Source organism: Drosophila hydei, unplaced genomic scaffold (assembly GCF_003285905.1).
Source record: "Drosophila hydei strain 15085-1641.00,03,60 unplaced genomic scaffold, DhydRS2 tig00000060-arrow-pilon, whole genome shotgun sequence".
NCBI classification, from domain to species: Eukaryota; Metazoa; Arthropoda; class Insecta; order Diptera; family Drosophilidae; genus Drosophila; species Drosophila hydei.
In genome coordinates this window covers 8303908-8318537 of record NW_022045656.1, presented here as the reverse complement: position 1 = coordinate 8318537, position 14630 = coordinate 8303908, and the positions used below count along the sequence as shown (strand labels likewise).

Genomic DNA, 14630 nt, shown 5'->3' with positions numbered 1-14630 from the left:
AAGTTTGAAGTTAAGTAGCAGCTAACAATTCAGCACAAGTCAATCGCAATTTCGATTCTTCGAATAGAAAAGAATACACGCATTTGAATGTATGAGTGCTTTTGCAAATTTTGTTTAATAACTTCTGTTTTACTTAATGGATTTTATTGAAATTTTCAGCATATGATCTACATATCCTATTGGCTTGCAATGGCTTGCAAATGCAAACGATTTCACATAATGGCCCTAGTTGCAACTAAACTTAAATTTTAAGAATTTAGGGAAATTTGGAGCCGGTATCCAAAATTCAACAAAAATCAAAATTGCATAAAATATACATAAAACTAAATACAAAATAATTTATTTACTGCATTTCAATAATGTTTTTCTTCGATAACATTTAAATGAGAATAGTTATCGAATATTTGAAACAATCTTGACCTGCGCGTGCTATACACGAACCTACAAAACCTTCAACACGGACCTTCAAGTCTCCAGCTCTTATAGATGCTGAGATCCAGCCGTTCGCACATACGGACGGACAGACAGACAGACAGTCAGGGCTCAATCGACTCGGCTTGTCGTCCTGATCAAGAATATATATACTTTATGGGGTCTGCCACGCCTCCTTCTGCCTGTTACATACATTTGCATAAAACCATTATACCCTGATTTCCCATTTTTAATGGGATCAGGGTATAAAAAGTGCTACAGACCAGAAAAATTGCGCATAAGCTTTCATGAACAACACCTGGGAAATACCCTGTATGTACCCTGTTTCGCAGCGCAAGCAACGAATGCTGATACTTATATTTCTGTCGAGTAAATGATTTATCCACGCCTTCTGAGGGCATAGAAAAATTACAAGTCTCGTTACAAAAAACAAAAATCAAAGTTGGCCTTGATTTCGATTTTAAGCAAATGGATGGATGTAGGCTGCCTTCGAAGCATATATCGTCAGTCAAAATTTGGGTTTTCAGAGGGTTACATTCAGGAAGTCGAAATCATGAAAGTCGCTCAGTAATTTCTAAATTCTAAATTAAATTTTTTTTTTCGGCTTTAGATTCTTACTTTGGGCACTAAATTTCACTGACCAGTTTTTGTGTAAAAATTTAGAAGGCTTGCAATGCAGTCTGTACGGAATAACTATGCTCGAATGTCTCTGGCTGTTTTACAGAAGTGTGGGAAGCAGTATAACCAACAGGTCTTTGGGTCAACTCGCTTATCTAAGCGATGCCTAGACACCTTGTACGGCGCAGAGTCATGTGAGGAGTGCGTGGAATCGTATCGCATAGCTCCAGCGCGTGAAGACTTGAAGAAGCTTGAAAAAACTGATCCCTTCCTATCCAAAGACCCCTGTTGGCAGTCTTTGCGCAGGACAGAGTACAAGTGTCGCACTGATCCAGAGTTTATGGTCGACACGTTCGTTGATGCGAGGAAGAAGTGTCTGCAAGATCCCTGCGCATGGGATGTTCCTCGCGCGGACTTAAAGCACTACCGACCATCGGATAAGCTTTTGCGCAAATACCCGCGCACGTGGATTAAGTGTGTGCTGAAACGGCGTAAGGTTAAGATGTTGTGCTCTTGGAAACCAGTTCCAACCAAACGCCGCGAGAAGAAGGACATCCCGTCTCGTCAAAATTCGATGTGCCAGCGCAATCCATGCACCCTGGGCGCTCCGGATTTAACTTTAGCCCATTGCTCCACTGCTAAAAAGACGACCTGTCCACGCGTCACAATGCCCTTCTGCAAGCCGTCCCGTGTTCCACCATCATGCTCTGTGGGTTTCAGGAAGCCAAAAGACTGTCGCAAACGCCTAACGAAGTATCCCGCATTTTCCGAATGCCTTATGGATCCTCTGCCGACAGCTCCGCCAATTGAATGCAACTGTCTGAAGACTCCCTCAATGTGCAGTGTTTGGGAGTATTATCGAAACAAAAAATCCTAGGCCTGCCTACACAAATATATAAATAAGTAAATATATATATAAGATATATATATGCGCGTATAAAAAAATTATGGTGAAGACATATTATTTTGTGTCTGCTCGAAACCTTGCCTATTTATATATGGTAAACAGGCAGAGACACTTAAATAAAAAAAAATTTGGAGACTTAACATTTCTTGTTTTGTATGAATGAAAGAGCATAGATTACGGGGAAGCCCATCGAAAGCGATTTCCAATAGCATATCTTGGGCTGCTTAAGCTTAGAATGAATCTATTGCCGAATGGCTGTTGTAAGCCGTATTTGAATTGGCTATGTAACCTGCATAGCCCTGTTATAGAACTCTTCTCTTAGCAAGCAGCTGCTCCACGAATAGATAATCCGGCAGCAGGCTCAATTTGGTTTCCTAACATTCTGTTTATTGTTCGTTTGACATTCCGCAAATTATTCAAAATTCTAAAACAAAAGCAATGTATGTCTGCCCCAAACTAACATCTTTGTTAAAGTGGAGCTCTACCGCAATGGCCAGAAGCATGGGTTTATTTTTTAAACGTAGCGCCCACTCGGTACGCTATGACGTCGAACCAGGCAAATGTTGCAAGATACGCGACGAAGAAATGCAAAAATGCTTTGAACAAAAATTGATATGCAAGCCGAATAGATTGCCGAATAGATTGCCGAATAACTGTGTTGAAAAAGTAAGTCCGTTGTCGCAAGAATATCCAATGCAGTTGCTTAGACTCTTTCGAAGTGCAGAGGATAAATGCAAGCTGTACAAGCACGACGTATGCCACTATGAGCCGTCGGACAAGACGCGTCGATATCAACGCACTTGGGCCGAATGTCCGCTCATTTGGCTGCGACCCCGAAAGATCTGCTGTCCAGAGCAGGAGATTTATATGCCAGCTGAACGACGCCCAAGGAAGCCACCGCGTCCGCCATTGTCGCCGGTAGAAAAATTTACATACTCTATGGAATTGTTATGCAAAGGGAGTCAGACCTTCTCCAAGTCAGATCTGAAATGCCGAGTTCACAAGGAGCTAAAGCCGTGCGAGAAGGTAACAGCGCCATTTCCAAGCTTCTCCGAGTGCAATCAGGGCTACATTCTACGCTACTGTGACACCGAGTGCGCCTGCAAGTACATGCCTAGCCTATGCGATGTGTGGAGGCAATATCATCGCAACTCGGGGGCCATTAAAGTCTGCACCCGAGCAGTAATTAGCAACTGCCCATACAAACATCGTGCACGCCCTTTGTACTGAATGACAAACCGGGGCATTGGACAGCTTATTCGATCAGCATAGATGTTTTCCTTCATAAAGGCTTTTGTAATTGTTTCAAAATTTCAACTCGGTCATGGCACTAAATTTCAAAACGTTTCGTCTGTTGTCCGCAGACAGCTTTAGATCCGCTTGCAACTACTTACAAAGGCTGCGTTACTTTTCCAGTAGGAAGCTGCCACCCTCCCAAAGCAATGATCCGCATTGCCACCCCGTAGACGACAATTGTGAGTCAGCACGCAATGCTTTCAAGTACGTGCTGCCCTTCAACAAGAACATGAAGGATATTAAGAGGCAGAAGCAGGAGAACCTACTAGAGATGCCATGCTGTGTTCTGCGATCTGCGGCCACGGAGCCCTGTTCGTCTAGCTCTAGGAAGCGCAAGCGAGAAGAGAAGAAGCCGCCACATAAATCCATGTGGGAGCCACCCTTTCGTCCATATGAGGCATACTGCAAGGACATGTTGCCCCGCTTTGATGCAATATACTACAAGCCGTCGAACAAGTCTAAATTATATCAGCGTACGTGGCTTGAATGTCCGCCAGTGAGGGAACGCTTTAAGAAGGTTTGCTGCCTGGATGGCATTCAGCCACCGGAGGTGGAGAAGCGTGTCAAAGTGAAGTGTCCTTCGGTAGCCTGCAGGTTCGACTACTCGCGCATGCGTCACATCTATTACAACAGGGATATTGACCCGACAGCAAAATGCAGCAAGATTCAATTGCCTTGCTGCAAGGCAGTGCGCGGCACCAGCGACTGTCGTCGCACAAGAAAAAAGGAGATCTGCAGAAGGTTGCGGCCTCCCCTTCCATGTTATTCAGATCTACATAGGCACGACAAACCGCGAAGCCGTTTCGAATGCCCCGTACGAAAAATTTCAATTTGCGAAGCCTTCCATCTACAACGAAGACGCAAAGTGTTTGGCATCAAGGATTCCTACTGCTAGTATAGCTACGGCCTAGATTAATGTATGATTTCTGACCGCACGGTCCATCATCGTCAATCTGCACCAGAGCTGTTAACTGGCTAGTGCAGGAGTCGTCAAAGCCTTACAGCCGGACAGACCTGATCTTGACCTTGATGATATCATGGTACAAATCAAGAATTGCAACAGTCAATATTTATTTATTCCTTTCTGAATGTCGATTTTAATAAAAATTAAGAAGACAATCTAAAATCAGTTTCGTGTATATTGATGACATATTTTAAGGCTCTGTGATAATAATTTTAGCTGAAAAATAACCAGTTCCATCCTCCAGTCTCTGCAGTGCACGTAGAAGCGCATACCGCATTATTTGCCTCGAATGCTTATCATCCATTGTGGTGTCAATGACGGTTCTCCCTAAACTGTCACTGCTTATGTTTATCTGTGTTTTGCTGCTTGCATTGAGATTGGCAGCACTTCTAACCGCTAGATTGGCAGCACTGCTAACGTCCAGATTGTCATCACTGCTTACGTCGACTTTTGACGTATGTGGTTTGTCAACCCCATCCGTTTGTAATCCACGCTTTTCATTCACTTCGGCACCTGTGGCAGGCACTTCAATAGTCTGAAACGGCTTATAGGCGGGTATGACATCATAATTTCTTTTTTTGCGGGGAATCGGCTTGGAGTTGTTTTTTGAATCATTGTTTTTGTTCAGCGACAGAGCTCGAAACTCATTTTCTAAATGTTCTAATCTTTCACTATGATGCATAACCTTCAGCATGGCGGTATGAAGTTCGCCAATGCGACGGGACGCCTCAGTGAACTCGTTACTGCTTGTCGTTTGCTGGGAGCTAACGTCCAAGGCGTCAGAGCCTTTCGTTAGCTGGGAGCCAGGGTCCAGGGCATCACAGGTTTTCTCAAATGGGTTTTCGTTTTGAATCGTAGACAAATTATCCAGAGGTACGTCGCTTTTTTGTCGGAAGGAATTTCCATCCACGAATTTGCCAAAATTAGCGTTGAGATGTAAATTTTTTGTTATTTTGGTTGGCTCATCAAAGTCGACTTCCGCAAATAAATTAAGGTTTGCCTTGGTGATATCTGCGTGCTCACAGATCCCAATTATAGACTTGATTTTTCGCGTTAGCTCCCCATCCAGGCTTTCTTCGCTGCGAGCGTTACTGAATTCGTTTTGGGCAATCTGACAATCACCGTCTTTTAAAAGCTTACTTTTAATAGGTGGGTCTAATTCAGCGCTTCGATCATTGTCGTTACAATTCGGACATATTTTACTGCTATTTTTTTTAATTGGTATTTCAACTGAAGTACCAATGTACCTAGTGGACCCAATCTGTTCTCGTGGCGCCACGTAATTCGACCTACCATCTGCGTCACACACTAGCTCATCTCTCAAATGGGTGTGTTCGCAGGACACACACCATATCATGGGCATCCACGAAGATGGGGCTAGATTGCAACGACTCATATAGTGCATGCAATGAGCAATCCCAGGTATACGGCAGGACATCGCAGCGGCTGTTAGTTACTCGTTTATTCGTACAACAATTTTGTTAACAAAAAAATTTGGAAATTGCCCAAAAGAATTATTGAAAGTGAAGCCAACTCATATAATAAAAAGCAATCAAAAAATCATGTTTTAATATATTCAGCTACCAGAGGCTGCTTCGATTAGGCACAAAATCTCCTAAGACAGAAGAGAAAAATACTCCTGAACAGTCAGTATAAATAAGAACAATTGTGAAATACCTATATACAAGCAAAAAGGTAAATCGAAACTGAAGTCTTAAATATAGATAGATAAGAACCTCAAACAATTCGTGAATGAATTAAGCAAGGATGAAATTGTATTTGTATTTGACTTATATATTTTGGATCACACATGTGCGTATCACCGGACTTAGCAGTAGAGAAAGTCCTTTGAAACTATATTGCATATTTTACACCGGATAGTAAATTGTACACTGTAGTTAAAATAGACTTAGTCTATTTGCAGGTGGGGCAATCGCAGAATTTTGAGCCGATCTCATCTTTTCTGTGGTCAACGCGAACGGAATCGCATATCGACATCAAGTTTTTGCAACGGCATTCTGGAGCGCGGCCGGGTATCACAGCCAGGTCTATTGGCTTGCACTCCGAAAAGCTGGGATAGGGACACTTGGGCTTCGCGCAATCCTTCGGGCTTCGTTTTATAAGACAGCTTGGCGGCACGCGGGCTGCTCTGCAACAAGCGAGCGTTAGCCGTGGACAGTCTTGGCCTCTTTCATTGCATTTCTTGCGTCCTTTGTCTTTACCAGCTGAACAGGGGGTCTGAATAGACGAGGATCGACAACGACGCTCAGTTTCGGGCGGAATGGCATCACCCCAGCAGCAGACCCGTTTGGGTACCATTCGGGGACAGCACTCCCACCAGGTGCGTTGGTATGGGCGGCACTTTTTTGATGGCCGATAGTACAACACATCGAAGGGCGTATTTTCACAAGTCGGGCAGCACTCGGGTGGAAAGGTCCACAGCGCTAACTGTTCCTTGCTTTTGTTGGCTGGTTCCTTCCACATGGATCTGAACTCATCGGACTTATGTTTGGATTCGCCACCCTCGTCTGGGGTCTCACAGGAGGACTTCTTAATTCGCTTATTCACGGAACAAGAGTAGCGAGGAGCAGATGGACCGTCCTCCTGCTCACAGGGACCCTTTGCTTGACTACACTTGCGCTTCTCAATCGTTACGCATTTATCTTCTTTCGCCGTCGAAAGATCCTCTGGCAAGCGCCTGTCGTCCTTTCTGCATAAGCCCTTACAGGCGTGCAATTTGGCCTTTGGTAGATGGATTGTGCCAAATTTCTTTGACGAACCGATGACCAGCTTCTTAAGCATAGTGAAAGCTCACTTAGTCGAATAAAATATTAAGAAAAATGCTATTAAAGTTTCATTTGGAATTTTGAAGTTGTCCCAGAGAAAGTGAAGTCAGAACGCTGCTGAGAGTCGTATCACAAATCCACTTCACAGTGCCTACTTGACTCGAGGTGTTCGAAAAGTCAACAGTAAAATCTTAGATGAAATATATATATTTTTTTTAAATGTATAGCAGCGAGATCCTTCTACCACAGTCGACTGTTGTTTATATACAATAGACCAAATTCTTTTGTGATGTGACTACAGCCGAAGGTGGAAGAAGGCTCACGCTGCCGGATAACATAAATTAAGTACGACACAATTAAAAGTTTTCCTGTGTTTTCGAATTAAGAAGACTATTGGCGTAGTTGGCTAGGGCCTTATAACGAGCCTTCGATTGGGCCACCGATTGGTCCAGTCGTGGCTGGCCTCGACAACATGAAGTGAGCGGGCTTTTCGGTGAGTTCAACCCAATATAGTCAGCTATGATTCTGCGCGAGGCACCCGACAGCATCGATTCTGACACGCTGGAAACTTTGGGTCCCGCACTTAAGTTCGATTCTCGGCTTTGCGTATTGTCCCGCCCTTGGGCGAAGCTAAAGATGGGCTTAAATGGCGTATACCGTGAAGGCACTTGATATTGCTGCTCCGACGATTGCCATAACGAGAACTTGCGCTCCACGGGCACCACTCGCACAGTCGTTGGTGGTGCGCTTTTAGCCTTAGCTGCTTCCACCGGATAGCTGCAGCGCAATAGCCCTGTATGTACCTTCGAGTAGCGTGTCAGAAACTTGGTCAACCGCTCCGCACAGATTGTTGCCAAAATGGGGGTAGCAGCCATTGAAACACGATGATCCACTCCCAATCGTTCTTCAGCCAGCTGCTTATCAGTTATTCAAAACTACGAAAGATTTTGTAGATTTTCTACTAAATTTTATGTTTGCCGTTTCTAAATGTCTACGAATTATGTATATGTATGTGAAATCGTTACACTTGCTTGATCCACCCAAATTAAACTGGAATTCCACGTACAATAGAAATCTGATTTCATGCTCATTTCGATAAGCTGTCAAAAGTCTGAATGCTTAGATCAGTGCATCCTTTAGATTTGAGCGCCGAAAGAGTTTAGCTGCACGAATCGATTCTCTATCGAACTATAAACGATAATTGATACATAGCTTGGCGACTATATTGGTTACTTAGCTGGCATTCTACGCATCGACGTTGCACAACAAGCGGATAACAACAAACTGCGCATGTTTAGATTTAATTGAACATTTAGCCAAATTAAAATACGTTTTATTACGCAGCCAAAAGAGACAAAAGTCTTGCAGAGAAATGCAAAACAAGGCAAAGGCGCGCGCGCGCCCAATCAGCCTAAGCCAACTGGCCGAAAAGCCTTACAGACAGCCGAAGACAGACTGAGACGGAGACGGAGACAGAGACAAGGACTGAGACAGCGACGACGACGTGGACAGAAATCTCAAGCTGTTGGCCAGGCTTAGGCACGCAACGGTTTATTCGCCTTTTCGTATATTTTTTTTTTTTTTTGTTATTTTTGGCTGTGAATTGTTGCCGTATTTTCCTATGCGAAATTTGGCACAGATTCGCAGCCATTTGAGACGGAACTGCGAGCCAAGTGGCCAAGGCATGCTACGAAAACTGGTTTGCAGTTTCGGAAAGGCAGCTAACATGCGTTCTGCAATTGTTTAATAGCCTAATTAAAATGTGCGCTGGAACAGGTTGAGAGCCTGGAAAGTTGTACAGCACATGCAAAAAATGCGCCGGCAGCCAGTCTCAGCTGCTGCTGGCGCTAGGTGACAGCTGACGAGTCGCAGTCAGTGTGTTGCAGGCAGTCACTGTCACTGTCAGGCGGGTGGTTTGTCACTGTGCACTGGCCAAAGAGTTTCTACTTTATTTTGTACACTTTTTTCTCTGCATTTCGTTCCTTTTTTTATTCATTTCTTGCTCGCAATTACATTTGGTTGTTAATTGCATTATGCATATTTATGGACCGGCCCTCAGTTAGAGACTCGACTCCCGGACCCGGCACAATGCGGCTCATTAGCATACATCAGCGCGTTAAGCTCAGAATGAGTCGCCGAGTGGGGATGAGGCGCAGTCTGAATGAGTTATATCTGCGCTGTCTGTTGCCGAGTGCTAGCATCTCTATGAACAGGAGTGTCAGAGTGAGCGTATTACCCCTCTCTTTCCCTCTCTCTCTGCACTCCATCCACTAATTTAAATTAAAATATGAAAAATACTCGAGGCGACAAGGAGTCCAGCAGAGAGCTCTCGCTCTCACTCGAGCTCAGCACAAAATGTGTGCGAAAATCAAATCTAAAATAGCTGCCGGACATAACGTAATCAAATTGAATATGTCCAGTCTAAGGCACGTGAGGTGTGAATGTTGTCTCTCTTGTGTGCGCAGATTTTCCGACAAACATGTAAATTTAATGTAAGCAGTTTTCTCTTCTATGCGGCTAATTTGTTGGACATAAGAAAAGTCTTTAATGCTTAAAGACTACGCAAATTAACTCTAAATGGCTTAAGGAAATATGTGAAGATATGAAATGATTTTCCTATACAATCATGCTGGACGCACTCAAATGTTGCCAAACATTCATTGTTGCTGAGCAAATCTTATTAGACACACACACTTAAGCAACTTCAATCAAACCCTTAGTTAAGCAGCTGTCAGTCAACCCACTCAACCACACACACGCACACATACATCCGCCTATGGGAATTTTCTTAGCCGCCAAGAATTGCCAAAGTACAAGTTCTCTTATATACATACATATATATAATATATGTATATATATATATATATATATGCCTACTCTCAGTTTGAGTGGTTCATGTGAGTGGCGGTTGCCCATGCTCCGCTGGCATTTGCTGTGCGCCTGCTACAGCGCAGAGCTGTGCCGAGAGAGAAAGAGAGCATAGGACTATAATGAGTACGAAATGGGGCGAACTAAGCACGTGAGTGCGGCACGCTTGGAAAGTCGCAACAAATGGCGGTGATAAATAAATATGCCATTAACCCACTTGGAAAGCGGCGGCAACGTCATTTCCACATGCAAAACTATATGTGTTTCTGTGGAAACTTTTTTAGGCGGCATTTGTATATCAATATGCGGCAGCGGCAAACTTTCTAATCGCACAATAATTGCAGGCAGAAAACAGGAGAATAAGCTGCTGTGCCAATAGCTGCCATGCGATGCAACAATTAAATGTTGCTGCAGCAACATGTTGCTAAGCAAATCGTCAGCATGTTGCCAAGCTGTGCTAGAGCTGGCAGCGTGATCGTAAGCAAATGGAAAAACAGCAAACAAAAAATTAAGTGAATAAAAAAACATTATATAAATTAAAAGATATTCTGTTTAAGTTCTTGGTAATAAGAGCTTTTAATAAAAAAAATGTATTTAAATAAATTAGCTAACAAAATTGATTGACTATTGAAAGTCAAATGTTTAGAGACAATGTTTACAAGTCCAGTTGGCAAGGCCACGACATTCTCACGCGCTCACATTTCCAGCTCTAATCAGCTGCTGAGGCATTTGCATTCACACCTCGGCAACATGTTGCGCAGCTAAGTGTCTGGCAACATAATAGTGGCGATTGCGCGCGTCCACATTAATTTATATATTGCGATTAGGGGCAGCCCCAAAAAGACTTTTTTGTCCAACATCGGCTTTTGGTTCGACTGGCAATTTACAACTTTGACTAAATAAAATTTATTGTAATGACAGTCGCACGACATTTTATAATTAAGTCAAATTGTTAGGCAGCCAGCAGAAAAAAAACCGGTTGCCCCGGCATACCATTTAGCTGATCTGGCTGATTGATGTGGTAGCTGCACTCTTTGCCGGTACCCCATATGGGGACGCTCGCGGTATCGACGATCGCTTGAGAGGGGGAGTAGAGTAGAGCGAGCCATAAGCTCAGCCCCGTCCAGTCCAAGCCAATGCCAATTAGGCCGACCTTAATATCCAGGCAAACCAACGCCCCCGTCCCACCGCCGCCCACCCAGAAGCCATGCCAGATGGGCAATTAAACGGAATGGAACGATACGGACGACCAGGACCCGCTGACGTACGCTAACTCGGGTCCGTTTAATTGAAATAATTACACATTAAGTGCATTAATTATTTTTTCACTCGCGTTCTGCAGGCACATGCAAACGCGGCGACGCGCCTGAAAGTCGCCAGCTCCTTTTCTCCGTCGCAATTATTAATTTAAAGCATACAACTCCGCTGGGTATCGTAGGATATGGCCACAATTAGTTGTTGTTCTAGCAGTTGTAGGCATAACACAACAGTAACAAAACCAACGCCAGCCAACTGCAACTTGCAACTCGCTTAGGTCATAATTATTAACGTGAAATCATAATTAAAAGTATATTTAGTCGGGTTATCAAATATGCTGCGAGCAACGACTCCTGCAACTAGCTTCAGTTCCTTTGGGCAGCTTTGCCTCTAAGCCTGCCGGGGTGCAGCAAAGGCTGTGAACTGCAGGATTAACTCAGCTAATTAAATGTCTAAGTAGTTAAACTTAGAAGTTTCCTGGTAGCTGAAAATTATTATGAAATAAATAGGAAAGTAATTCAAAGTAAACTTAATTGGTTTTTGCAATAGTTTAGTGAATTGAATAGTTTTATGAGACAAGTTTTTATAAATATTTATAATTTATATTTTTAAATGAGAATTCATTTTGTTATAATTTAAGCGTGAATCCCGCGTATTTTAAGATATTTATTAATTTATTAAATTAATTTATAATTAAACTCAATTTCAATTATAAAGCGCTCTATGTGCATAAGAGTTAAAGTCCACTCTTAGCAGTTAGCTTAGTTCGATTAAGACTTGCATGAGATTTGTATTTGCAAAGAGATTGCCGTCATTAGTTGCGTTTTCTTCGTGTTCCTCACATGATTCATCGGCTTTATTTATTATGTATACTATATATAATATAAATGCATTTATTATGATATTTATATAGTAGCGGACAGCACGACAGCCAAAGTCAAATTATGCACACTCAATCAAAATTATAAAGTAAACAAATATTTTCTTAAAATTTTTTTTGCATTGATTTAAATTTTTAAAATAAAAAACTTAATAATTTTCGAATAGTAATACATTATATATTTATGCAAATTTGCTTTACAAATTTTAATATTTTTTCATGTTACTTTTGAAGTTTCTATTCTATAAAGATTTATAGCAGCAAAATTCAAATAAATTTATAAAATATAAAAATGATAAGATGTTATTATTGATGTTTATATAACTATAAAAAATAACAGAAATTTTATAAATTTTAATTCAAAGTGTAAACTAATCTAGTCTTGGGCAAAATCTCTGCTAGAAGCAAGCAAAAACTCTAAACAACTCAGTTCCTATTACAACTTCTCTCTATATTATACAATAACAGTTCGCTTGGGCGTAAGCAAGTGCCAATAGATTGTTATTAGCGAGAATAAAGTTCTTTGCCAATTAATTGACAATGGCAGTAAATAAGTAGGTGAGTGTAGGAGTACCATGCAATTAGTCGCTTGGCTAATTGCAACTAATGTGCATATGAGAGCGAGGACTTTTTAATATTTTGCTACTAACATCAATATTGCTGCCGTTGTTGTTCTTTTATGGTTGTCAATGCCAATTAAGTGAAATTTATGTGCTTCAATAAATTATGAGTGCCGCAGCTGACATATGCGCAGTGTCAGAGTAAACAAGCCAAAAACAGTAAAGCAAACTTTTCGCCCAAGGATAACTGAGAAATTAGTTGGATGATGGGCGGATGGCCGGACGGGCTGTTGGGCTGATGGGTTGGCTTTTTGGGAGCGACACATGTCGCTAAGGTAAAATAGTTATTAGTGAATATATATATATATATATATATTTATATATATACAGCATATAGAGCAGAATATTTGAATAGAAGACACATGACACTGAAGCGTTGCACATACGCCACGTTGCCCATTGCCCCCAGCCGCCCAACGGCATTGTACGAACTAATAAAACAATTGACGTACTGCGATCAGGCTGGTAAGAGCTCGGCCCCAGGAACAACCCACAGCGGCTGGGCTGACTGCAATAATTATTCAAACAAATTTCGCTGGCGCCACAGCCAGCCAGCAGGAGGCAAATGCATGCAGCGAGGTAGCATGAGGAGGACGCGAGGTTCATTGGCAGCCGCATCAAGCAACGTCGCCAGGTTGTGGCCGCTGTTGACCCAGCCAACTGGCTGGATAGATGACTATTATTGCGCACAAGTTAACCTGTTTTAGTAATTAATTTGGGTATTGTATGTTTTAATTAGTTGCACAGAGCTTCAGCACCAACGGCAACAGCAGCAGCAGCAACAGCAACAGCAGCAAAGGCAGCTGACAGATGTTTGCCAACAAATGGACAGAGTATGAGCCATTAGGGTAAATATACTTGTATTCAACCCAAAATATACATATTTGCATGTGCTTCAATCGAAGATATTTGTTCATGCTGAAGCTCTCTATGAGCGTTAATATATACAACGGGTGTTTTGTTTAGAGTTCTATAAGTTTAGTATATAATAGAATAAAGAAGTGTATTTAAATATGAACAAAATAGTATTAGTTGTAAGAATAGTTGTATGACATTTATGTAAAAATGTAATTTTAGCCTTGTGATTGTCAGGGCTGCCGCGTACAAGCCGCAATCTAGAACACTAATTTTAAAAATGAACATTTTTGAAGAAGTGCCAATTTACTGGAATGGCTTATAGACCTTGATCCATTTATGATTTATTTACCTTAAATATATTTCTTAATAATGAGAGTATTCAATACATAGTTTCAAATTTGTTAGATTTATGGAAAACGACTGTGTAAAATATGATTCCAGTTAGCTCGACAAAGGCCAATCGCTTCAAAATTTGCCTATTTGGTTTTTTTCTCTTCGGCTGTTCGGTTAATTCATTGCCTTCCTGCTTTTCTTATGCTTGCCGGCTGTACGCCCAGCTAGAGTCATTAAGGCAAACACAAGCTACATGTTACTCTATCGCATTGCCATTGTTTGTGAATTTGCTAGCCGGGGACCACACCCAGGCAGCAAAAACTTTAAGCAAACAGAGAGGAAAAATTATGCATTTTCTTTTTGAATTTAGTACGCCATCTGCGAGTGCATCTATGAAAACGACTCCGCCAGCCAGTTGGCCTGCTCATAATAAACGAATTAGCGCCTCCAGCTAAATGGCCAAAGAATGCACCTTTATTGCAATTATCGAGTTCGAGTTCGAGTTCGAGTTCCAACTGCAGCGCCAAGTTTGGCTCTCGACTCCGCTGGGACTGTTGCATGGCTGGCTTGAATAAACAACCTGGTCAACACCCCCTCCCTCTCCACACATAAAATATTTATGCTGGCTTAAAACCAGGTTCGTTTCGCTCATGGCCAATTTCTTTTGGGGCCACAAACGCAGCGCTAACAAATAGAAAAATTATCGCAATTGTGGCATCTTTTTTATGCTTGTGGGTTTGCGTTGCTGTCGTTGTAGTTGTTGCAGCTGTTGTAGTTGTTATAGTTGTTGTAGTTGTGGGTTTTACCTTAT

At 42.1% G+C, this 14630-nt stretch overlaps 5 protein-coding genes across 5 annotated transcripts in view; 3 read left to right on the top strand and 2 right to left on the bottom strand.

Moving 5' to 3' along the window:
* The window catches only part of LOC111596377 (putative uncharacterized protein DDB_G0291608), a 58765-nt gene that overhangs the window by 35393 nt on the left and 8742 nt on the right, over positions 1 to 14630 (bottom strand). The window lies entirely within an intron of this gene.
* Positions 940 to 2097, top strand: LOC111594156. Its single transcript, XM_023307337.2, has one exon. The coding sequence runs from the start codon at positions 1106 to 1108 to the stop codon at positions 1925 to 1927; it is 822 nt and encodes a 273-aa protein (XP_023163105.1). The 5' UTR covers positions 940 to 1105; the 3' UTR covers positions 1928 to 2097.
* On the top strand, positions 2325 to 3283 carry LOC111594163. Its single transcript, XM_023307346.2, has one exon. It carries the CDS (start codon positions 2396 to 2398, stop codon positions 3185 to 3187), a length of 792 nt encoding a protein of 263 aa, XP_023163114.2. The 5' UTR covers positions 2325 to 2395; the 3' UTR covers positions 3188 to 3283.
* Positions 3201 to 4582, top strand: LOC111594162. The gene has a single exon (XM_023307345.2). It carries the CDS (start codon positions 3282 to 3284, stop codon positions 4146 to 4148), a length of 867 nt encoding a protein of 288 aa, XP_023163113.2. The 5' UTR covers positions 3201 to 3281; the 3' UTR covers positions 4149 to 4582.
* On the bottom strand, positions 5991 to 7133 carry LOC111594155. Its single transcript, XM_023307336.2, has one exon. The coding sequence runs from the start codon at positions 7017 to 7019 to the stop codon at positions 6132 to 6134; it is 888 nt and encodes a 295-aa protein (XP_023163104.2). The 5' UTR covers positions 7020 to 7133; the 3' UTR covers positions 5991 to 6131.